The following is a 26,360-nucleotide window of genomic DNA, read 5'->3' on the forward strand; positions in this document are numbered from 1 at the left end:
TGTTTTGAAAGCGTTACTGCATGGTCTGTTCATCAGTTTTTTTGTTCATTGTGCTTGTAATATTTAACTGAACTGGCATATATACATATCTATAATTTTTTTAGAGCAAAGTGAACCAACCTTCACTTAAAGGTTCTCATACTGAAGTGAACCTTTCTAGTGTTTTAGTGCTGATGGCCAGAGCCTATCTCTTCACATTGAAGAACTCAAAGGAAACACAATTTTTACTTAGGATCAATAGAGTCAGTGCCGCTTCACTATAGTTTGTCAGTTCCCTGATTTCAAGATGAGAATAGTGAACATTTTGAGGAACCTTTTTGGTAAAGCAGAATGGTACAAACTGTCAGAGGGCATGTGAAGAGAGAACACATCTTTGGGATGAAAGTGTCAACTATTGAGTTTGGAAATGAATTCACAAAATTGAAGCAGGCATAGAAAATCCAAATGCCAGTTTCTGTTTCTTGGTAGTATTTTCTTTCTATCTCTAGAAGAATGTTCCCTTTGAGGAAACTGAGACCCAAAGGAATTCAGTGAATTTCACAAGACCACAAAACAAAAATGAGGGTGTGATGTGGCTTTTGTGCTTGGCCTTGAGAAGAATCTTGTCATATTTTAGTAAATATGAAAAACATTTCAGATTTCGCAGGAATTATTTTTTAACATTTTTTTCTGAATGAAATAATTTTAAAAGCATAGTTACATTGGAGGGAACAAGTTCTATTTTCCAGTTTTGAGTATTTTTAAATTGTAGATTATTTTGTTAAAGCCTCAAATGTATCCTTGTGAGACATTGCAGAATTCAGCATTCACAGGTATTTATTATTTGCCAGGCTCTGACTTAAGTGTAAGAACTTTGTTGATGAATAGACTGCATCTGGTCCCTGGAACAGATAAACAAATGTTTAGTTATAAAATACAATGAAGAAAACAGGATACAGTGATAAAGAAAATTGATGAGGGCAACTACTATATAGGCCAAGAAATGGCTCTTTGAGTAAGTGGTGATTTTTAACCTAAGACTTGAAGGATGAAAAAGATGTTCATGAGACAAATGGGTTGAAGAGCATTCCAAGCTAAGGGAGTGCTTTTAAGACTTTTTTTTCCCCCCTGTGAAGGACCAGGTAGTGTTTTCAACTTTCCAAGCGAGCAAGCTATACGTTCTTTGTCCAGGCTTCTTGACGCTCCTGTTGTAGCACAGAACCACATATAATTAATAGACCACATATAATGAGTGGCGGGTGGTATTTCAAGAAAAATGTATGGTATTTTAGAAAGATAGCAAGCCATCTTTTGCACATTTCTGAACTAGAGAAAGTAAAGGGGAGAAAGAAAAGGCCTGTTGTGAGTGGGAAGTTAAGAATTGATAATGAGGAAGAATGGGTCCAGGTGAGTTTAGAGAGAGAAGCAGAAGCCAGATCATGGCAGGCCTTGAAGCCTGGGTATAAGGACTTCATACTGATTTATGTATACAGTAGGAAGCCATGCAAGGATTTATCCTATGTAAGGATTACATGCAAGCCATGTAAGCAAGACAAGTGATGTGATCTGATTAGGGTTTTAAAACTTTACTCTGGCTGCTGTGTGGTACATCAGTTGGAGGGCTCGAGAGTTGAAGTGAGGGGGACAGAAAGGAGTAATTCACTAGCTTCAGGTGAGTGATACTGGTGATTTGCACCAGTCTAGTGACAATGGGGTTAGAGAAAAATGTTCAGTTTTAAGATGTGTATATGTATTTTGGATGTAAAAAAATTGTTGCCATCAGATTGAAGAAGAGGGAAGAGTGATTTCCAGGTTTGGGGTTCTTGGACAACTCAGTGAATACATTTCTTTTTTCTTACTTTTTTTAATCCTCACCAGAGGATATGGTTATTTACTATCTGTCTGTCTGTTTGTTTGTTTGTTTATGGAAACATCTGTTGGTTTCCTTCCCTGTGCACCCTGATCAGGAATTGAACCCGAAACCCAGGCATGTGCCCTGACCAGGAATCAAACCTGTAGCCTTTTGGTATACAGGATGATGCTCCAACCAACTGACCCATTCAGCCAGGGCCAGTGATTCCATTTCTTGATATAGATTTGGAAGGTGGGGGGGACTCTATTTAAACAGGTTACTTTTAAGATGCCAGTGAAATTGGGTATGCAAATCCAGTTCTTTGAGAAGTGTGGACTGAACATGTAAATTTGGGGGTTTTGAACATACAGATGATATTTAAAGCCCTAGAAGTAGAAGAAATCACTTCTACTCCTAGGGCTTTAAATCACAGAAAAGAAATAAGGGATCCAGATTGAACTCTGAATTTAAACATTTCAAGTGGTTTGGGGATTGAGGCGGAGACTGAAAAATGAGCGTAGTGTTAGTGGCACCTTAAACTATATAATAATTGCAATATTAACTGAGTTGTTTCTGTATATTTGTAACATTAAAAGACAATTTTAAATTCAAAAGTAAAGATAATTACTAGTTACTAGTGGTCAGGGTTCTATAAGCCTTGAGTTGCCTTTTTTAAAAAGTTTTATACAGGCTTATTGAGGTATAATTGATAAAATTATGATATTTAAAGTATTTGGTTTGGGGGAGATTGCTTACTTTTAGAAGATTCCTACTTGGGGTTCAGGCTTGATCGTCTGTAAGGTCACAGTACATTAACCTAGGACTGTTCCTTTTCTTTTACTGAGTGTTGAACACTTCGTATTTAATAAGAAAAAATACGCAGCTGCAACAGAAGAGTACTGGGTGGAAAATAGGAAGATGTGGACTTTAGGGCTAATTCCACCACCAACAGTCTTGAACAAATTACTAGACTTTTCTGAACTTTAGATTATTAAATTATAAAGTGAGATTGGGATTGTTTTTGTTAGCCAGAGCTTTAAAATGATTATGTGTCTTGAAATTTGGGGTTTTTAAGACTTACGAGGTTCATAGTTTTTGTAGTTTGTTTCCTCATCATAATATGTGACACAGAATAAAATCAGAATGGAATCATTTCCATTTTAAATTATTTCTTAAAGTCAGGGGAGAAACTTTCTTTTGTTTTTACATGTCAAGAATTTTAATTTTGTGGTACTTAACAGGTTTCTTACGCTTGTTTTATGTTTCATTTTCCATTCTCTTTGAAATTATTACTCAATAATATAGTAATTTATTAATAATGCAGCCTTATAAGTAAAACCTAATTCTTATACTTTGAAGATGTGTTTTCCTCTTTAAAAAGCAGCTGAACAGAAAAGATGTTGATTTTTTAACTCTACTAGAAGCAAGTTCTTACTGCTAAAAGAAACATTTATTCCAGTGGCTTTCAAACTTTCTATTCATGTATCTTATTTTTCAAATAATACCTTACTTTGGATGGGAAGAAGACAAAATAAGAGGGCTTCATCCTGCTCACTTTTCATTCATTCAGAAAACTGCCTGTTGAGGTCTTACTAGTGCCAGGCACTGGTCTCCTAAGCATTTGGTCTCTGGTCACCTTACCTCGAAGCAAAGGGTCGCTGGTTTGATTCCAAGTCAGGGCACATGCCTGGGTTGCAGGCCAGGTCCCTAGTAGGTGGTGGGTGAAAGGCAACCACACATTGATGTTTCTCTCCCTTTCTTTCTCCTTCCCTTCCCCTTTGTCTAAAAATAAGTAAAATCGTTACAGAACTGTCTAATTTAGATGATTATTTGCTTGAACATGTACCCAATTTTCTTTATGTATGAAATTTTGAAAGTGTGTTGTATTAATTCCTCCTGCGTGCCCCTCCCTTTAACTTTATGGCTTCTCTTATCACTAGTCATTGTATTAATATCATATGGTTGCTAGTGTTAGGCTCCTCTTTCCTCCCTTTCCCCATAGAGATTTTAAAGTGGCTTGGTGATGCATTTTGTATCCCCCAGTGCCTAGCATCCTGATTTTGTTTGCTGGAAGTAATAATTTAATATTTGAAGTGTTATTTTGGGTAGAGATTTTATGTATTGTTTTGAATTAAGAGCTTCACTTTGGACACTTAAAGTAGCTTGTTCTTTGCAAAATGCTTAAGTTGATACTACCGTTATATGCATTAGTAAATTACTTAGAGCAGAATCTTCCTTCAGCATCAGGAAAAAAGTTTGCCCTGCATTGGCTATCTTGTTTTGTTAATGATACTGTTTTGATTCCTCTGATCTAGATTTCCACCTTTATTCTAAAAATTCAGTGAAAATGAGAACAGATCTGTCAGCGTAGAAAATGTCAAGAGGACAGTGAATTTTATTCAAGAATCATTTGTCATTAGTGAATTCTTAGAAAGTTTTAAATATCTGTAACAGTTAAGATTAATTCTCCTAACTTTAGGAGAAGCTTGCTTTGAAATATAGAAATCTCGAGGTGTTAATATGTATTAGGAGAGGTAACAACATGTATTCACCTAACTTACAATGAATATACAAATCATAGGAAATTGGCTACATTACAAGCTCCTCAAAGTATGGAGTAAAAGAATTCCTTCTAATGGAGAAATGTTGTGTAGAGGACAGGAAAGCAAGAATTGAGTGGAAATTGAGGGTTTGGAAAATGGCTGTGTAAAATATGTGAACAGGTATGTATATGTTTAATGTCACTTGTTTCTCAGAATTTAAGGAACTTTTAATGAATTTTCTGATAATCTTGATAAAATGTAGATTGTGTTTGTGCATTTCTAACAAGATTCCAAGTAATGATGATGAGGATCTTGACCATGATATTGCTCTTTGGAACATGCTTTGAGTGACAAGATTCAAATACATAGTAATATTATGAATATTTAATACAGAAAATATTATAGTAGTAGAAAATGTTTATATGGCGTTTACTGTAGGCTAGGCACTGTTTTAAGTATTTTGTGTATGTTAACTCATTTTGTCCACAAAACACCTTCTTAAAGTAGGTGCTATTATTCTTATTTTATAAAAACTGATATACAAAGTAATTAAGTCTCTCTAGGTCACACATCCACTGAGTGTTGAATCTGTGATTTAAATCAGGCACAGCCCCTGGTTGGTGTGGTTCAGTAGATTGAGTGCCAGCCTGCAAACCAAAGGGTCACTGGTTTGACTCCCAGTCAGGGCACAGGCCTGGGTTGCAAGCCAGGTCCCTAATCGGGAGAGAGGCATCTACACATTGATGTTTCTTTCCCTCTCTCTTTCTCCTTCCCCTCTCTTTCTCCCTCCCCTCCCCTCTCTAAATTTAAAAAATAAAATAAAATAAGACGGGCTTTTCGGCATCCATACTCCTGTGTGGCCACTATTCATTGTCTATGGCTGTTACATAAAAATAGCAAAACATTGCATTATCTCTTTTTAACCTTTAAAATCAAGAATTCCCAGGGTAATGCAAAGAGCTGTAGAACTCTTTTCTAACTATTTGTGTTAGATTAGGAGAAATATTTTCTATATTCCAAGACTTAGCTGCCATTGAGATTCATTTCTACACTGCTTTTATTGATAGGTTTAGTCATATTACTCTGGTGTGATGAAGTAAAAAATTTTTTGAGATTTTCAACAATTTCTTAATGGCATTTCTGGAAAAAACACAGTTTACATAGCTGGTATAATTTATAAAGTGACAAGCCCCCAGATCATATAGGCAAGACTCTGGAAAAATTCAAGTGTTATAAATGAGAACTTAAATTTTTTTAAGTTATGGTAAATGTTGCATACTTATGCAAATATTCTGGTTTCACCAATGAAACAAGCAAAATATTTCAGAATTTTAAGTAAAAAAGATGCATAGCAGACATCCAGTGGCTCTCAGTTATTTTAAAACAGTAGAAAATCAAACCCACTTTTAAAACCGTACAAAACCAATAGAAATAATGTTTAATGAGAGGAATTGGAGCCTGCCCTGCAATGGTATGAAAGCATCTTAGTGGAGTGTGTTATAAATGTCATTGATCAAATTAAGCCCAGTCATATTACAGGTCAGAGGAGCTACAGACCAGATAGGCTAAGTAACTAGTTAGTACCTGTCCTAAAATTGCAAATACTAATTTGATTGTTTTAGCGCCCGGTTGAATGTTGTAATACTACAGACTTCTAGGAGGTCTTATCTCTTAAAATTATAGTATCCCTGTGATTTTTTTTTTTTTTTAGTCTTTGTACAGTTAGCATGTGCTCCTGTTATTCATGCTTCATTTTATGTTCTTAATAGATGATGTCTATTTTAATGCAAAATAATGCTAAATACAAATTTCTGTACTCAGAGATTTAATTAATGTTTGAATTAAATATTGTCCCAGGTTTTGAGACTGAACTTCCATTAATCCTGACCATCATTAATTATATGGATCAGTTTTAATTTCAGTGAAGTCTAGAACTAAAATCTTTATACTTAGTTTTAGCTGATGAATTTCTTTGTATTACCTAGACAGTCTTGTTAGAATTGGCTGCCTGGGGTTTTTCCTCAGGCATTGAAACTTAGACGGTGAAATTTTTTAATTGATTAAAAGTAATTTTGTGTGTGTGCACGTGCACGCACACGTTAGAGGGTGGGGGTACTGTGCAGGTTATTACTGTCCTTCAAATTTCCAACCAGCCAAGAGCTGCTGGCCCAGAGTAAACCACCTTGTCATTCCAGGAAGATACTTGGATGTGAAGAGTCAAGGGCAAGCTCATGCCTGCTGTCCTTTCATGCTCTTTTCCATCCTCCTCCTCTTCCCTTGGCCAGGAATTTGTTTGGTTTGAAGGTGTATCTTTTGCAACTTGGGCATTAATTTATCAGTGAACATGTTTTATTATGATGTTGGAAAACAAGGGTTTTCTTTTGACTTAGTAATTCCACTTTAATCTTTGCTAAGTGTGTAAGAAAAAGGTCAGGAAAAGCCATATTCACAGAAATAAAGAATCTAGTATGCCAGTTTGATTTATTGCATGATCATTCATAAGGTCGATATACTCAAAATAATTCACAGCTTTTTTATGATTTGGCATTCAAATTGCTTTTATGGGTAAAAATTGTGGTATCATAGCTTACCTTTATGGTATAGTAATAAAGCAGTACCCATCTTGGGAATCATAATTGCAAGTTATATAATAAAATTAGCCTTTTATTATCATGCACTTTCTTTGGTTTTTATCCCATGTGTAGATTTCCATAATACCTCACAATATAGAACATTCCCTTACACCAGAAAACTCCCTCTGCTTTTCCTTTATAGTCGCACCTTTCTTTCACTCCTAATATGTAGCAACCACTGATCTGTCCTCTTGTCACTGTAGTCTTGTTTTCTCAAGAATGTTATATAAACGGAATGTTTGTAACCCTTTGAGACTAATTTCTTCATTCAGCATAATTATTTTGAGATTGATCCAAGCTATTGTATGGATCAATAGTGTTTTTTTATTGCTGAGTAATATTCTTTTGTATGAATGTACCATAGTTTGCTTATCCATTTACCTATTTACTTGTCTTAAGACATTTAAGACATTTGTTTGCGTTGTATGCGGTTTCTTGTGATTTTGAATAGAGCTGCTTGGAACATTTATGTACAGGTTTTGTGTACATATACATTCTCATTTTCTCTAGGAGTGGGATTGCTGGGTAATATGGTAAGCATATATTTAACTTCATGAGATACTGCGATACTGCCAAACTGTTTTTCTTAAGGGCTGTACCATTTTTGTGTGCCTTTACCCTTTTGGTGACATATGAGAGTTTTAGTTGCTGGGAATCATCATCAGCATTTTGTTCTGTCAGTTGACTTTACTTTAGCCATTCTAATGGATATGTAGTGTTATCTCATGGTTTAATTTGCATTTCCTTAATGGCTGATGTTGTTGAAATCTTTTCACGTGCAAAAATTACCTTTACTTGTCATCTTTGGTGAAGTGTGAATTCAAGTCCTTCCTCCATTTTTTAATTGTTTACTTTCTTGCATGAGAGTTTAAAAAATATGTGTATATATGTATGCATATATATGTCAATATTCTGGATACAGGTCATTTGATGTTTTCATCTATAGCTTGTCTTTTTATTGTTTTAACTATCTGCAGAACAAGGTGGGGTTTTTTGTTGTTTTTTAAGATTTTATTTATTTATTTTACAGAGGGGAAGGAAGGGAGAAAAAGAGCACGAGAGAAACATCAATGTACAGTTGCCTCTCATGTGCCCTTTGTTGGGGACCTGGACTGCAACCCAGGCATGTGCCTGACTGGGAATCCAACTGGCAACCTTGTGGTTTGCAGGCCAGCGCTCAATCCACTGAGCCAGAGCAGAACAAGTTTTTTGATGGAGCAGAATTTATATATTTTTTATTTATCCATCATGCTTTTAGTATGATGTAAGAAGTTGCTTAAAACCTCAGATGACATTTTTTTCTTTGTTTTATTCGAATAGACCTTTTTCTTTTAATTACTAGATGCTTTGGAAATGATGTGCCACATATAACTAGATATTTTTTTCCTAAACCAAAGGTTAATGTTGAATGTTAATCAGTGGTTTAAAAAAAGTCAGGACTCCATCAGTAATAATTATTCCAACTACTTAAAAAGATTTGTGTACATAAATGGCTAGTGTGGTTCTTTTATGCCAGTGGATACATTTGTTTTTTTTCTTTTTTATGAGAAAAACAAAACATTTTTTCTTTGGATCTTGGGTAGGCCCCATTTTTTTTTATAGACTTATTTTTGAGCAGTTTTAGGTTCACGGCAAAATTGAGCAGAAGGTACAGAGATGTTTCATATACCTTTTCACACACACACACACACACACACACACACACACACACACAGCCTCCCCTGCTTTCTGCATCTCACGCTGGAGTAGCACATTTGTTACAAAGGATTAACCTACACTGATGTATCTTTGTCACCACCCAGTCTGTAGTTTACAATAGAGCTTGCTCTTGGTGTACATTCTGTGGGTTTTGATGAATACATTAGGGAATGTATCCTCTGCTTCTCTTTGTTAAAACCAAAGAGAATAGTTTCACTGCCTTTTCATAGCTCCTTCCACCCTAATCCCTGGCAACCTGTGGTTTTACAGTTTCCTTAGTTACTTTTTTTTTAGAGTGTCATATAGCACTTGGAATCATATGATATATAGCTTTTTCAGATTGTCTTCTTTCACTTGGTAGTATGCACTTAAGGTTCCTCCGTGTCTTTTCATAGCTGTATTCTGTTGTCTGGACGTATCTGTTCATCTACTAAAGAACATCTTGGTTGCTTCCAAGTTTTGGCAATTATGACCAAAACTGCAATTACAAACATCTGTGTGGGGGATTTTGTGTGGACATCAGTTATCAATTCCTTTGGTATTTATACCAGGGAACATAATTGCAGGACCATTATGGTAAGAATATATCTAGTTGTGTAAGAAACTGCCGAACTGTCTTCCAAGTGGCTGGTGCCATTTTGTGTTTCCACCAGCAATGAATGAGCATGCTTGTTAATATACATCCTCACCAGCATTTGGTGTTGTCAGCATTTGGGATTTCGCCCACTCTAATTCACATGTAGTGGTATCCCATAATATTTTTAATTTGCATTTTTTGGTGATCAGATATTGAATATCTTTTTATATGCTTATTTAGCAACTAAATTTTTTGTTGAGGTGTCCAGGTGTTTAGCCAGTTTTTTTTTTTTAATTATCACTTTTTTAAAAGATTTTATTTATTTATCTTTAGTGGGGGAGGGAAGGAGAGAGGGAGAGAAACATCAATGCATGGTTGCGTCTCATGCATCCCCTTCTGGGAACTGGCCTGCAGCCCAGGCATGTGCCCTGACTGGGAATCGAACCACAATCCTCTGGTTCCCATGCCCGTGCTCAATCCACTGAGCTACACGAGCCAGGGGTTTTGTCAGTTTTTTAAATTTAGTTATTTGTTTTCTTACTGCTGAGTTTTATGAATTCTTTGTATACAGTTCTTTCTCCACATCATTGTTAGGCTCTGTGACTTCAAGTGTGATGACATAATTTTCCCATGGCCAGGAAACAAGATTGAACAGTCCTTTATTAGATGCAGCTTGTGCAAGTATTTTCTCCAAGTCCGTGTCTTGTCTTCTTGTTCCCTTGATTAAAATCTATTGCTTTTCAAATTATTGTAATTATTCACCAGGCTCGTGATCTGTTTTAGTACTGTTTTCTGTATATTGCTTTATCTTTGCAAGGCTCACTGCCATGCACAGCCCTCAGTTTCCAACTACTCATTTTAGTCTCTGTGTCATAGCAAACTCCATCCTGCTCTCAGCTTCCATGGCTTTTCTGGTTCTTGTCTCACCCTTCAAATTCCATCTCTTCATATGGATAACCTTGTGCATATCTGCAGGCAGGCCCCTTTGGATTCTGGTATCACCTCTGCAGCAGGATTCCTTCCCACTTGCCTTTGATGGTGTAAAAACGGATGGTTTGGTTGTCTTGGAGAGTGAGACTAATGATGTTGCAACCCTCCACACTGCCCCCTTTTAATCTTTTTCAAAATTTCTGTATTGTTACGTAAATAACCGATAAAATGAGGTTAATTTTTTCTACTTAATGTATATTTTTTATTTATATGCCACTTTTTCTTTTCAAGCTGTTTAATTTTCATAAAAGTTCGATTTTCATCTGATTCTTACCATTTTATTGTATCTAGTTGAACAGATATCCATTTACTTGTAATGTATCAGAGTAGAAACATATTTTCCTGGGATGATATTAAAGAAACAATTTTTGCTCATAGACTGATTTGAATAATCAAGAGGCGGTTACAGCAAGGGTATTTAAGGCATTTATTTTACATCTTAGGCATATGTGTGTATAGTCACTCAAAATTAAATAAAATTAAATTAACTCTCAATAGCTACTTTTTGCTTAGTAATATTCTGTTACTGATTTCTAAGGATAATTTTTTGAAGTATGATGGAAATAAAGCTTTATTTATGACAGCTTGTGCTAGTTAATCACATTTTGTTGAAAGTCAGGTATAAATATTCTGTAAACACTCGTTGATATATTTTACTTTAAAGAGTATTATTTTGAAAAACATACTATATTTTATCACTTTTTCAGTCATTCAAATAAATACACCAAGCACGTTTTTGTTTTCCAAAATCAGAGTACTTTATTATAGATAATACATAACTTAATTTTTACAACAAAGCAGTATACAGAGGTTTACTTAAGTCCTTAAAAGTAATTAATTGCAAAATATTCTCGTGTTTGGAAGATACCATTTTTGTTATGTGGTAGAGTATCTCTAGTATTGTCATGATTTTAATTGATGCTCAAAATTTAGTGGTTCAGTGAAAATATGAAGTTTAGTGAAGAATTTTGTAAATAGCTACATTCTCAACTTGTGTTCTTAGCTTTCTTGGGAATTCGTATCTGACAAGTGCTAGAATTAATAGGTTTAAGTAGATGGTACTTTTTCCACTTTGCATAATAGTATTTGTTAAACACAGTACTGTAAACTAACCAACATGGATGTTTATCAGTTTTGATATAGTCAACATTTATGAGAGAATTTCTGGGAGATGTATTTTGAAGTTCAGATGCTTCAAAATACATCTGTGTATAAGACAAAATACAGTTGTGAACAAAAGATTAAGTATAGGCTAGTGGTTTTAAAAGAGATGTATTATCCCCATTTCTAATATCTTTTGAAGACCTTATTTCCTCTAATATGTAAAAAAATAAATTACAGTTTTCTCAATTTGAACTTATTCTCCCATGTGTTGAGAATAGTGTATTACATGTGTTTTCTTTCGGTGTTTGGCACTTCCAACCAGTTGTTTACACTAGTTAGAATACACAATGACATTTTATTTCATGTATTCAGAATTCAGATTTATAGATATTTATATACTTCAATTCATGTATTAATTTGTTTTTCAAAAAAACATCATGACTTCAGATTCTCCCCAACCTGAAAAAAATTTACTATTGCAGATTATTTGTGGTAAAGGCTATTTGTAGATACAGATGTCTGGTAAGGCTGGAGTTACTCAGAACGGAGCTATACCATTCCATGGAAGATTAGTTGGATTTGAACAACTGGCAGAGGTTGGCAGTATAGTCCCAGAGTTACAGGGAACTTAGAGGACAAACACACTACTTCTTCACAATAAAGCGCTTGAACCAGAGTCTAGATTCTGTTCTCTAGTTAAATACTTTCTGCTGGACTAACAGCATAGCAGGAAGAAGTGGTCAGTAACCTCTTACTGAAGAAAGTGGAAGTATGCTTGTGGATTTTGCAAAGAAATTCTGGAAATCTACTAGTCTTATCAGGATTGCATTAGAAAGGCATTTCAGACTAGGGGGATTTAATGGGAAAAGGCAGATGTCCTGAAAGAGCTTACCATGTTGGAAGTGTATCAGGGATTAGAGAGTGGGGATGAGCTACAGGTTCTTAATATACATGCACCAGACATTGAAAAGACAGAATCCCTGCTGCTGTGGAACTTGATTTTGGTGGGAAAAGCAATAAACTAGTAATATAGTGAGTAGTTATGAGTGCTGTGCAGAAAAATTAATTGTAGGGTAAAGGAGTAGATAGACGTGGTTGTTTAAAATAGGTGGTCAGGGGAAACCGGTTTGTGGAGGTGAAACTTGAGTAGGAAAAAATGAGGGAGTGAGCTGTGAATCAAGGCAGAAGAAATGTCAGAGCACATTTGCTATATGCAGCTCCGTTGTAGAGTGTACTAAATTAATAGTTAATGTTCCCTGAGTGTTTAGTGAGTGCCAGGCACTGTTCTAAGTGTGTTAGGAGTGTTAATTCAGTCCTTACAACAATCCTACACAGTGGACACTATTTCACATGTAAGGAAACTGAAGCATAGGGATTAAATAATTTACCCAAAGTCACACACCTAGTCAGGGAGCTGGGATTCGAGCCCAGGTAATTTTGCTCCAGAATAAGTGGTCTCACCATTCTTCAAAGATGAGAGAGGGAAGGTGGAGTTGGAGCAATGGCCTGGGGCCGGTTCTGTAGAGGCTTGTATTTCCTTACAAGTGTTCAGGACTTTATTCTGACTGTGATGTTAAGAAATGCCCAGGAGGTTGCTTTATGATTTCCGAGGTCAAGGGAAGGGCCTGGACTATACAAAGCACATTCGTTAGTTGTCCGTACATAGGTTATATCATAGCTTAAAATATTTCTACTGGTCTGTAACATTTCTTTAAAGTTGAAGATTCCACTTCATTATTTTATTGAACAGATAAGTGCATGTAAACATATGAGCGTGTGCATATGTGTGTGTATAAACAAACTGTAATGAACTCTTCTGTTAATAGGTGCGAGAGGATGTACTTAATTCATTGAATAACAACTTTCTTCAAACGCTAAATCAAGCTTGGAATGATCATCAGACAGCTATGGTGATGATCAGAGACATACTAATGTATATGGTAAGTAGAGTTTTTACTTGTTTCTCCTTTAAGAAGTCAGATACTTCAAAATGTTTTTTTTGTGTTACATGTAGTTGAATAGTATATGTCAGTGTGGAAGGTGTGCTTTTTTTTTTTTTTTTATTATTGCAGGGGCCACCTTAGCTTATGAGTAAAAGATTTAGTGTTTCATATATTTAATGATTGGAATGAAAGACTTGGAGCATAAGATGTTATTTTTTTCCTCAATCTGTAGCATTTTTGCTTCAAAGTGGGAAATACTGAAAAACTTGATTACCATTGCTTGAGTGTAAGGTTAAATGGCAACATGATAGATGGGAGATAATTATTCTATTACATGTTTTTTAAAGATTTTATTTATTTTTATTTTTAGACAGAGGGAAAGGGAAGGAGAAAGAGAGACAGAAACGTCAGTGTGTGGTTGCCTCTCACGTGGCCCCCACTGGGGACCTGGACCACAACCCAGGCATGTGCCCTGACTGGGAATTGAACTGGTTATCCTTTGGTTCACAGCCTGCGCTTGGTCCACCGAGCTACACCAGCCAGGGCTCTATTACATGTTTTTAAAACCTAATGTCGTTATATATTCAGTGAAAGGGGATGTCATTAATTCAAATATTTTTGTAATAACTGTATTCTAATAGCTGCCATCTGTTTATCCTATAGTAAATCCTTGCTGTATATCCTTCAGATATACAAGGGGTGACCAAAAAAATCCCAGAATTTACTTATAAAAAATTGTGTATGTATTCTTACATGTTTAAACTTCAGTCACCTTCAAAGTCCTCTCCATTTGATGCAATACACCTATGAAGACCGTTTTTCCACTGCTCAAAACAGTTTTTGAACTCATCGATTTGTATGCCTTTTAGTGATTCTGCCCTTTCTTGTTTCACCTCTTATGCATCGGTAAAACATTTCTCTTTGGGGACTTTTTTCATCCAGGAAAATTTAAAAAGTCTCATCGGGCAAGATCGGGTGAATAGGGAGGATGGGGTAGGCAGGGGTCATGCAGTTTTTGGTTAAAAACTGCTGAACACCCCGTGTGGAGTGGGCAGGTGCACTCGTAACTCACCCATCATGAAATGGGCAAACACATTGAAAGAGTCTTCAAAACAAAATCACTGAAGCTGAACACAGCCTCTCACAACAATGCCAGTGTGTACACTGATACACATGGGTTCCTAGAACACTCATCTCTTGGGGGAGGCCTGTACTACAAAGGGACCCGCCCTCCAGAAGATAATGCTGATTTTTGGGAGGGTCCCCTTTGTACATTTCTTTTTTTCACCTATTGTTACTGTTATTTCTTTCAGTTAAGAGAAATACCTTGTTCACCACAACAATTTGAAAAACATTGACTTGAGCTAAGGTGTTTAATTATTTTAAAGGTGATAAACTATCAGGGTTTTTTTTTTAACTTCAGTATGATTATAGAATGAAACTAAACCCATCAAGCTGCTAAATTATTCTGTCACTACAAAATGACCAAGTCTAATAACATTTTATTATATCAGTGCTCATATTTGGGAAATGGAAATAATGATTTTCTTCTAAGTTTTTACTTTTTGCTTTTCAAAATTTTATTTTATTTTCTTTAGTTGTAATGTAGTAGTGAGAGTTTCTTTTACTTTTTTTTTTGCATTTTTTAATTTAATTGCTCAAGTACAGTTTTCTGTCTTTTATTCCCATCCCAGCCCCCCCCCCCGCCACAGTGCTCCCCACCTCCCTCCCATTTCCACCCCCCTGTAGAGCTTTCCTAGTGTCTTTTACTTGACACAGTAAGGTAATGTGTGGACCGAGTGTTCAGTGAGAGCAAGCACGTTCTGCTGGTAAATTCAGTCAAACCTGTGACCCCTGGTCTTACAGGGCATGGTGGCAAGGGGTCAGGAAGAGGCTGCTTCATTTCTCAAGGGTTTGGTAAAAGGTGCAATAAGTTGTTTAGTGTTTCTGAGCCTCGTTTTCCTTTTCGGAATAAAGATTCATGTTGTGCTGACATTTGGGGGAAATGAGATAGTTTATAAAAACATGCAGTGTTTGGGATATAAATGTGAAACAAGTTAGCTTATTGCTGTTCTCTTTAACTTCTGGATTTGGTGAGTCTTTATATTCTAACACTAAGGTAGAAGTCCACTTGTAATTTCAGGTCCATTGCTCTACTAACACAAGTATTTTAAAATTATATACACACACAATCTTATATCATGTTACTTTTTTAAAGACTTTATTTATTTTTAGAGAGGGGGGGAAGGGAGAGAGAAAGGAGGAGAGAAACATCAAACTGCCCCTCGCACACCCCTAGCTGGGGCCCTAGCCTGCAACCCAGGAATCAAACCAGCCACCTTTCAGTTAGCGGGCTGGCACTCAACCCACTGACCACACCAGCCAGGGCTTATGTTATTTTTTAAAATTTGTTTTATTTTAGTTTGTTTATCTATCTATTTATTTATTGTCGCATGAAATGCTAGCTGTTATGTGGCCATAGTCAAGTTCATTCCTCAACTTCCTCATTTATAAAATGAAATATGGTACCAACGAGGTAGAGTAGCCATGAGGTTTAAAGGATCCATTCGTATAAAGTTTTTTCAGGGCCCCAAACTATGATGTGCCCAGCAAAATTGAACTAATATTAATATTTCTTGTCCCTTCAACCTTTCATCAAACCCATCTGGTAGTGCTGCAACCCTGGATAAACCCAGCAACTTAAACCTTTCCTGGGCCTCTGTTGGCAGGTCAGAGCCACTGTTTGTTCTTTGTCATGAACCTCCAGTCAGCCCCCTACACTGCCCAGGATTCTCACTCTTTCTCTAGTCAGCTCATTCCAGCACTTTGAAATTGTTGTTTCTCTTCAAATCTCCAGCTGTCCTGTTGGTCCCCTTGCTGTTAGAAATTGATCTTGCCTTTTGCCTTTCAGAGAAAAGAGAGAGCATCTAGTGGAAACTGAGTGTCTTGCCACTGAATCTATAGTTTTACCTGTATTTTCCCCCCTTTTGCGTTTTTCTTTTTCCTTCCTTTTTTAATGGAGGGTAGTGTCTCTCTGGCAAAAGCCAATAATACTCTACCTCTTGTAAGGATTACATCTCTTCTTACCTTGTCAAAAACCAAAAGTATTCTCAGGTTCTGCCTTTATACTGGGTCTTACTCATCAGCTGTAGTATGTTTGGGCCACACACATCCTCAAAAGGAAATTCTGCTGAATTTTGTTTTGGGTCCTTGGGTTACTAAACATCTCATAAGAAATGTTGACACTTGTTATCTCCCTTGTCTCATCTTTCATTCAGTTTGGGTATGTTCCAGTTAAGCTTCTGTCTCAACTATTCTGTTCAGTCTTACCCTTATCAGGATCACCATGTTCGCACATCTGAAGGCAAAGATCACTGCTAATTCTCACGCTTTTTTTTTTTTCAGCAGTATTTGCACAGTTGGGCAGTCTTTTCTTCTAACATGTTGGGTTCTTAATTTCTGTGACAAAGCACTTCCTTGCTGTGCCTCTTCCCTTTCTGACTTTCTCTTCTTAGCCTCTCCTTCCCTGCCTTTTAACTAGAGGCATTCTTGGGGCTTTGACCTAGTTTTCCTTCTCCTGGTATACCTCATTAAGTACCATGGCGTCATTTAGTGCCTCTGTGTAGTTGATTCCCAAATTATGTCTGCAGTCTCATTCTCTGAGATTCAGACTCATATTCATTTGTCTAGTTGACAGCTTCTTGCATTGTGTGAGAGGTATCTCAAACTTGGCATTTCCAAGTGAGCTCATAATCAGTGTCAGTTCATTTCATTTGTTTATGGGATTTATTCTTGTCAGTTTCTTCTCCCTCTTTCCATATCATATATTTTGATAATTGGCAATTTCTGTTTTTATGTCTACTACCTAAGATCAGATCACCTTCATTTCTTTCATTCCTCTTCATACAATAACTATCCTTACAGCATTGTTCTCCTCTCTATTCTCTTTTCCATGTTGCTTCTAGAGTTACTGTTTTAAAGCAGGTGATGTTATTTCCCGGCAGAGATCCTTCTCTCTCATCTTCGAATCTTCATACATGTCTTCTGTCTGGAAATGTTTCTAGAATGTTTCCTCTCTTTATGTGATTTATTGCTCCTTACCCTCTAGAACTTAGCTTAATATCTGGTAAGCTTTCCCTGACCCATGCTCCATGTACTGCCTGCTGGCCACAGCTGCTCCGATCGTGCCCAGTACTGTTCCTTTGCAGCATTTATCCTATTCATTAACCACTGTTTAGTGGCTTGTTTCCCATCTAGACTGAACTTTATAAGGTCTGTCACCACACTGTGTCTCCCACACCCAGCAGAATTCCTTGAGCAAACCAAGCACTACATATCTCAAATGAGTTAATATACAGATTTCAGAATAGCTTATGCTTTTTCATAATGCTTATTAAAAATATGTTCTTTTAGATTCAGAAATTAAAGAGTTGATGAGGTCTCTTCATGTTTCACAAAGTAGAATTCTTTCATTTGCCTTTTTTTCTGAGGTTTCCTGGTCTTAATTAAATGAGGGCTTTTTAAAACTAGGGTATAATTTATATACATTGAAATGTACAGAAATAAAATATATAAATTATTTTTGATAAGTGTATCAATCCATGTAACCAGTATTTTAGTCAAAGTAAATAAATGATTTTAGTTGTCTAAAAATCAAAAAGTAGTTGATGTCTGCATTATTTTTGGTCACATTGCCTGCTTAGATAGAACATATACTTGAGGTGTGCTGGTTATACCTTCATGGAGACAAAACAGATCTCTTCGTCTAGTGAACGCTAGTTGGAATAACTGTTGGAATTTTAGATCTCAGGCTCAGAGAAGGAGAGAAGATGCTTCACTGGCTACCCACCTACCACCTGCTCAGCCAGCTGACTTTCTTTAAGAGGGGGTATCTGTGTCCAAAATGCCATACCTGAGCCTCATTGTGTGGGTACCATGGGATGCACTAACTCCTGAAAATGAAAATGTATTCACAGGTTACATGGAGGCAGCCATTGGTCAAAATATGTCCCACATAACTTGCTTGTTTGGCAGGTTCGGTGTTTCAAAATAAAGAAAGTGTTTATGCCTCTAGATGAAACATGTGACCTCTAGTTTCTGCCACTCCACCTTTTCCTGATGTTTGAGACTTATATTACCTGTTTAGACTGTGGAGGCAATAGAGTTTGTGATCTCTGCTTTACTTAAATTGGTTATTTTAAATTCATTCTGTTCTTAAAGAACAGTTAACATGTTGAACTTTTAAGATTGGTTTGGGTTTGCTCAGTATAACCTTTATTTTCAGCTTTAATTATTTAAAAAGATTAATGATTGGGGTAAATTAAATATTTTATGGAGAAAGTTTGTTATAGGTTATATAGTAACTTTAATTATTGGTATAATCGATACATTTAGATTATCAGGGTTTTTTTCCTATTACACATTATACAACATCAGGATGAAATTAAATTTGGGGTGGTATTCTCTAAGCTACTTTTGAGCAATTAGAATTCATATCAAAGGAAAGAGGAAAAACAGCATTTTCTGTTGTGATCTGGGTGTTAATGGATGGTTAGTAGAGGAATTTTCTCCCTAAAATTATGGTTAATTTCAAAGATTTTCATGTTTTTACTTGATTTTGTGTTTCTGGTCATTTTTATGAGCAGCAAGGATAGATAGAGTAGTATTTCAGGTTAAAGATTAGAGATTGTAAACTCAAAATCATAGGAGAAAGATAATCCAGGAAAGGAGGGTCAGTACTTCTTCTGAAGTATTGGGAAAGTCATCAAGGATGGGTAAAGAGGTGACGTGGAACGTAGCAACAGCTTTGTGAAGAGGAGAGTCCGTTCTGATGCTCTTCCGAGGAAAGTAGAAGGTGGGACCAATCAGTTTAGGGTGACAGCATGTGAGGTGTCGAGGAATGTGGGAGACTAAATAATGATCCTCCAGATATGACCATGACTGATTTTTGGAACCTAATGATTGTTACCTTAAAAGGGAACTTTGCAGATGTGATTAGGTTAAGGGCCTTGAAATGAGACTGTCCTAGGTTATTCTAGTAGGCCCAAAGGGATCACACAGTGTTCTTAGCAAAGGGTTGCAGGAGATTGGAGTCAGAAGAGAAGGCAGTGTGCGGACAGAGGCAGAGATGGGAGTGATACGTTTTGAAGATGGAGGAGGCTTCAGCCAAGGAACACGGGTGGTCATCAGAAGCTGAGAACGGCAAGGGAGTGGATTCCCCCCCCTCAGAACATCCACAAGGAACCAGCTCTGCAGTCATGCTGACCTTAGCCTAGTGAAACTGATTTTAGTCTAGAACACTTGAGAAAATATAAGAGCTATTAAATTTTTGGTAATTTGTTTAGCAACAGCAAGAAATTAATGCAAGAGAGAAGTTTGGAGAGATAACTCCTCTGCTGGGGTCAGCTATCTATAAACAAATGGATTATCTGTGGTTATAAGAGGATGATTCAGGTGAGGTGGCACAAATTTTGTGTAGTAGAGACAGTCAGCAGAGTTTATACTTTTTCTAAAGGTACTTAGACATCTCAGAGAAGAATATTCAAAATAAAGGAAAGCCACTGATAGATGTTGCCTAAGGGTGTGGGGGAGAATTCTGGTTGACAGTGGCGTTAATAAAATGATTGTGGACTGTTTTAATAAGTAGGCAGGTGAATCCTAAGGTTCCAGGAAATAGAAGTATTAGGTATTTAGGGATCAGTAGATCTGAAGATCCAGTGAGCATGAGGAGCAGGTTTGTCAACGTATAATAAAGTAAGGGAAGGTGGGAGGAAAATATCTTCAGTGCTAGAAATGTTTGATGTTTTCTAATGATGACTTTCGGGATTTGCCTGTAGCAATATCGGCGGGGGGGTGGGGGTGGGCAGGGAATCCTAGTAAGATGGGAGATGAAAATTAAGGCATCTGTAAGTATGCATGTCAGATTGGCCACTATTAGGAATGTTAAAGTTACCAAAGGTAATAAATGTCAAGGAGTAGAGTTGTGAGAAACGTAAGTTATTTGTTGAAGCTACTAAGGATTTGAATGTCCCTGGAAGTCAAAAATAGGATGAGAATATAGAGGTGGTAGAATTTGCAAATCTGAATTTTTTCTATAGATTTTGACACTTTTAGGTTCAATAAATACTTTTTTTTTAATGTTCTAGGTTACACATTTAGGGAAGTTTGAAAATAGCTGTATTCTGGATGAGCACAGATAGTTTGCTTAAAAATCTTCTTGTCACTTTCTCTGCTTTCAAAATGGTATCTTAGAAAATGGATCCAGTGGCTTTTGGGCTGTTAAGCATCATACCTGTTTAGTATTTCTAATGGCTGTTTTTGCAAGAGTGGTTTGTTTAAGACAGGCTTTCTCCATATGTTCTCTAGTTTGTGACTGACAGTGTAAGACCTTGACATCTTTATGGTTAGGTCAAAAGCCAAGCACTAGACCTTAATGTAAAATAAAATCAGGGCATTATCATAAATACTTTAAAGGTTGAGTGTTGTACTTGATAATTAGGAATTTATTGCCTTCCATCTCTGTTTGTTTCAAACTAATAGAACCACAAAAACCGTAGTTACTATGACCTGTGAACTGTTTGTGTGTGTGTGTAGTGATGGTATAGCAAACAGTCCATGACATTGAGTTTAGGGAGGCAGTATATACTAAGCACAAAGTAGGACCCATGGTACAGTCAGAGAGCATATATTTCTTGACGTAATAAAGGAAGTGAAACTTTTGTACATAAAGGGGACACTCCCAATACTATATACATAGGAAATTTGGACTAGTGAGGAAAATGCTTAATGATGAATTAAGAGACAGTAAGCATTAGTTCATACTTAGTATTAATTTGCTAAAGTCATTTAACCCTTTGAGTTAAGACACCTGTTTCCTTATCTACAGGGAAAATAAATTAAATTTATTGGGTAAGAGCTTTGGTTCTTTTGGGAGTTACACACCTCTTGGAAAAATGGTCAAAAATCATGGGTCCTCTCCTGGAAGATAATGTGTGTATATATGCACCACACACACCCTTTTTAGTGCAGTTTCAAGGGCTAATGAGTTGGTTTCTTCAAACCTACCTACGGGATATGGTTGGAAGTTGCATTGGTTAGATCATTTTAAATTGAGAGCTCTTTCAGCTCTGAAATTTTATACCGTTTAAAACTGAAAGTGAAGGGGAAAACAGGAGCTGTGTGTTGGTTACTATTAAGTTGATGAAATGTCTTAAGCAACTCTTAAGGTGGGTTTATAGAGCCTTGGTTGCCTATGAGTCTACCGAGTTCTACTATTCCTTATAATAGCAGATAGTAGTTTCACATCCTAACCATATTAATTTACTTAATCCTCACAGAGTTTTTTTATTATAATTTGGTAAAGTAATAAAATTTTTTATTTATTTGAAAAAGTAAAAATACTTTTCTGAATACATAACAAGACATATCATTTATCACATGACTGTATCCCTGTGCAAGATGTTTTAAATACTTGAACTTGCAGGTGAGTATTCTCCATTTTGTGAATTAATAAACTGAAGCTATATTAACACCTGGGATTAGAGAGATGAACTTGCCGTGATCACACAGTTACTACATAACTGGAGTAGTGAATTTTTTTTATTCCAAAGCTCATGGTCTTCACCTCAGTGCAGAAAACTTAAATGTATATTGACTCTGCTTTAACAGAACTTATGGGTATGATCATTTACCCTGATAAATTACATATGGTAATTTACACTGAGTGAATCAATTTACATTGATTAACTTTTTGTGCTTATGAGGGTAAAGTCATTCATTCAGAAAGTACACAAGTGTGTATTATGTATCAAGCCCTTGTTCTAAAAAGCTGTGTTTTCTTTTTCCATGTTCTTCTATCATTGGGAAATGTTATGATGTGGACATCTGTTTGGGCAGATAACCCTGGTTTCAGAGCCTGATTGAAGAACAGTGACTTTATCTCTGAGCTAACCAGAGATTGTCAGCCTTTTTCAGTTCATGGCACACATAAACTAATTACTGAAATTCTGTGGCAAACCACAAAAAAAGATTTTGCCATTGTGACCAAAAAATAGATATAATCCTGATTCCTTCACACTGGACGATGATTGTTGTATTGGCTGTTGTCACTTTTTATATGACAATCTAAGGGATAAGAGGTCAGTGCCCCTCAGGTATTGCACGTTTTAAAAATCCCTGCGGCACAGCAGTGTGGTGTGGCATCCTGGTGCAAAACCGCTGTTCTGAGTTATCACAGCACATTGGAATCTTTTGTATTCTGTGTTTTTTATCAATAATTTTGAATCTGATATTAAAATACTTATTGAAAAAATGGCTAGGACTTAGGTTCCCAGTTGTCATCAGAAGTTATTTAAAACTATTATTGTAATACTTTGAAACTCACCAAAAAAACAGATGCTCTACACTAGCTCTATATCGATTTGAAAGTCCTCTTCTAATTTTTGAAAACATATTGATATATAACTTAACGTACACAAACTTTTTCACCCTTTTTTTTTTGTAATTTGTGCAAGTTTGTTATATATTCTGGGTAGATGTTATTTTTCAGATAGATGTATTATGAAATACTGTCTTCCATTCTGGGCTTGTCCTTCTCTCTCAATGGTGTCTTTGAAGAAAAGTTTTAAATTTCTATTCCAGTGTTTCAGTCTGCAGTTGTTGCATAGTGTTGCGTGCATTTGTTTGAATATATTAATCATGTTCAAATCTTTCACTTCTTAACTAAAAATATTTTTGTCTGCTTGTCCTATCAGCTACTAAGAAATGTTAAAATCTTTAGATTTATAATATCATTTATTATAAATTTGGATTTATTCATTTTAGTTTACATATTTGGAGTGAATATAAATTTGGAATAGTTTTATCTTTCTGTTGAATTGACTCTTATTTTTATGAAATATCTTTATCTCTAGTAAATACTTCTTGCCTTAATTAAGTCTGCTTTGTATAGTATTAACTATATGAGCTTTCTTTTGATTAATGTTTTTGTGGCAAATTTCTTCCCATGTTTTTCACCTTTCTGTGTCCTTATATTTAAGGTGTGTAACTTGTAAGCACCAAACAATAATATGACTTTTAACCCCATCATTTACAGTAATTTTCATTTATATTTAATGTAATTATTTGTACATTTGATTTAAATTTGCCATCCCACTATTTTTTTTATTTTAGTCTCACCTGTCCTTATTTACTTTCCTAGCTTTCTTCCCTTCTTTAGGTGCATCAAGTATATTTTATTATCTCATTATCCTTCCCCATTAGTTGTTTTTTATATATTACTCTGAAATTACTTTTAGTGGTTATCTTGGTGATTACAACATAGATTGACTTATGGTTTACTTTATATTAGTTTTCATTGCAACTACTTCCCAGATAGTATGAATTTTAGAATACTTTAGACTTCCTGTGTTTTTTTCCTCTTGATTTTCAGACGTTTGATCCTGGGGTGTTTTATTCTGGTGGGGGAACAAACCTGGTAATTTTACCAATACGGTAAATGAAAAATGAGGGGACCTTGGATGATACTATCTTTAAAGGAAATGCAGTTTTCTTTTGCAGGCAAGCACAGTATGGGCAGATCACTGTAATTTAGTTGAAATTGGCCTTTAGGCTTTGTTAATTAAGATTGGGCTGTTTTTAGTTTGCCTCTATTTCCAAGGCATGTCTTTACTCACCGGGAATAGACCTACCTTCTGGGGTCTCAGCTAAAAGCCTGAGGTATTTACCAGTTTGCTCTACACATTACTCCGCCTTGAATTCCTCCAGCTTTTCTCTCCTTACCACTGCAAGTCAGCCAGCAGTCTCTGTTCAGCTCTTTTCCCAGTGCTGCTGTTGGGTGGTTTGGTATCTCAGCCACGCTTAGGTAATGTGTCAGTGAACATTTTGATTAAAATTGTTTGCAGAATTTCTGGTTCTTTTGATTTCTCTTCTTTTCAGTCTTTGGCCCCTTATAAGTCTTAGCTGCTTGATACTTTCTGTTTGGTCCCCTATTTCCAGTTCTCCAAATACAGCAAATGAGCCAGGGGAACAAAAGGTACACTTGGCTTTTCTCCAGAATCTTGACTCCTCAAGTCCAGGTTGCCTTTGTTGCTCTTTGATGCTTTTAAATAGTTGGCTTAAAAAAATTGTACAATACATATAACAAAATTTATCTTAACTATTTATTTTTAAGTGTACAGGTCAGTGATATTAACTACATTCATACTGTCGTGCAAACATCACCAGAACTTTGATCCTGCCAAACTAAAACTCTGTACCCATTAAACAATAACTCCCCATTGCCCCTTCCCCTTAGCTCCTGGACACTACCAGTGTGCTTCCTGTCTCTGAATTTGACCTCCAGTATGACTCAGAGTTAATCTGTGTTACAGCATGTGTCAGAATTCCCTTGCTTTTTAAGGCTAATAGTATTCCGTTGTATGTATGTACCACATTTTGCTTATGCATTCATCTGTCAGTGGACACTTGAGTAGTCTTTACCCTTTGGTTAGTTTGCATAATGCTACTGTGTATGCAGGTATACAGATAGTTCTGTCAGACCTTGCTTTTCTCAGAAGCTTCAATTTCTCTATATTCTCCACAGCATTTGTTATTTTTTGTGGGTCTTTGCCTAAATAAATAGCTACCAGGGACCACTGACTGGTAGGACCAGGCAGGGAAGTGTAGACGAATGTGTAGTAATTCATAACTGCCTTTGTTTCATGAGTGGTATTATTGAAAGTACTGAACTTCTTGTATTTGAGGCACATATTTTATAAAGAACTCCTTCAGATTTTATTAAAAAACAAAGGACTATTTTATTTATGTTTGTACTAGTAAGTTTCGTAATTGAATGTGACCGATTCTAAAAGGTTAGTTTTAGAATTTGCCTCCCAAATACCTGTTTAGCTTCATAAGAAAACATTATCCAATTTATTTTTATTTTGATTTGTTTTTAATACCAGTTTCTGAATGGTGAAGCTGCATAGCCACTTTCACAGTCACTTGTTGACTTTGCACAGGTTTAGGTTTCATAAAATTTATATTTTTACCTAGCACATCTTGACACCCCAAAGAATACTTTTAGCATGCTGAGTTTAATCTGTCATACATTAAATATTTAGGTGTCTTGGGGGGTTGGGTATCTTGGAGAAGCCATTACTTAAGGGGGACAGACAAATCCTTTTCAGATGGTAGTGGTAATAATACCTGTGGTCTTATAGATGGATAACTTCTTGTCAGCTGAGACTGTGAGAGTCCTAGGTTACAAGTAGGTATTTGCCAGAGAGGTTTTACGTGGACATCAGCTGCTTTAGGTCCACTTTTTTTGTAGTAGGAGCAAGAAAGACTGCAACTCTCTCTGCTCAGGGTCTAAAGATCTGCCTGCCCTAGTCCATATGTTTAAACAGGTGGTACTTTTTTATTTTTATTTTTTATCTAACTTTTATAGTTGTTCTTAGCATGGAAGTGGTCTTAATAAAAGTTATTCTATCAAGGATAGCAGTGGAAAAAAGTAGAATAAGATTGTGAGGCTGATGTTGCATTATAGATGCAGTGCTTTGGGGTTGGTTTATCAGGTTAATTGCACAGATGGAGTTAGATGCAAAAGCAGTCTGCTTCCCAGTTCTGAAAACAGGAGCGATGAAGTGATTCTGTCATTGACTCCCGCCCCTGGTTCATCTAGCTTGTGAAGGTTCTTCCACACTGCAGGTTAGCAACTCCTGAGAGAGAATAATAAATTGAGCGATTTAAAATGTAGCTTATCTCTGTGGAGATGAAGTCACATCTCTTTAGTAAATCTGATGCTTGACTCAGACATTAGGCTTTCAAACATGTTTTTCAGAACATTATATATTTAAAATTTCTGCATTTGGGCTTCAAAAGGCAGATAGAAGCCGCCACCAACTTTCTGTCTTTGCTGAGCTCTCTTCAACAGATAAATGACTAATGTTAGAGTCGTACAAACTACATTTTGGTTAAAAAGCCTGAGGTTAAAATATTATTTTTATGTTATGTTTAATATTTTTTCCTTGTGATGATTTTTTCTTATCTGTACTTTGAGAT

The 26,360-nt window shown here is 36.1% G+C and overlaps 1 protein-coding gene across 3 annotated transcripts in view; it reads left to right on the forward strand.

Annotated features, from left to right (window-relative positions):
* The window catches only part of CUL3 (cullin 3), an 86,139-nt gene that overhangs the window by 26,597 nt on the left and 33,182 nt on the right, over positions 1 to 26,360 (forward strand). For all 3 annotated transcript variants that reach the window (XM_037139229.2, XM_037139230.2, XM_053666324.1), the window contains one exon: positions 13,203 to 13,316. In XM_037139229.2, coding sequence (XP_036995124.1) covers positions 13,203 to 13,316 — 114 coding nt within the window. The remainder of the gene's footprint in view (positions 1 to 13,202; positions 13,317 to 26,360) is intronic.

This window comes from Artibeus jamaicensis, unplaced genomic scaffold (genome assembly GCF_021234435.1).
Source record: "Artibeus jamaicensis isolate MK-2021 breed Jamaican fruit bat unplaced genomic scaffold, CSHL_Jam_final contig_1015, whole genome shotgun sequence".
NCBI classification, from domain to species: Eukaryota; Metazoa; Chordata; class Mammalia; order Chiroptera; family Phyllostomidae; genus Artibeus; species Artibeus jamaicensis.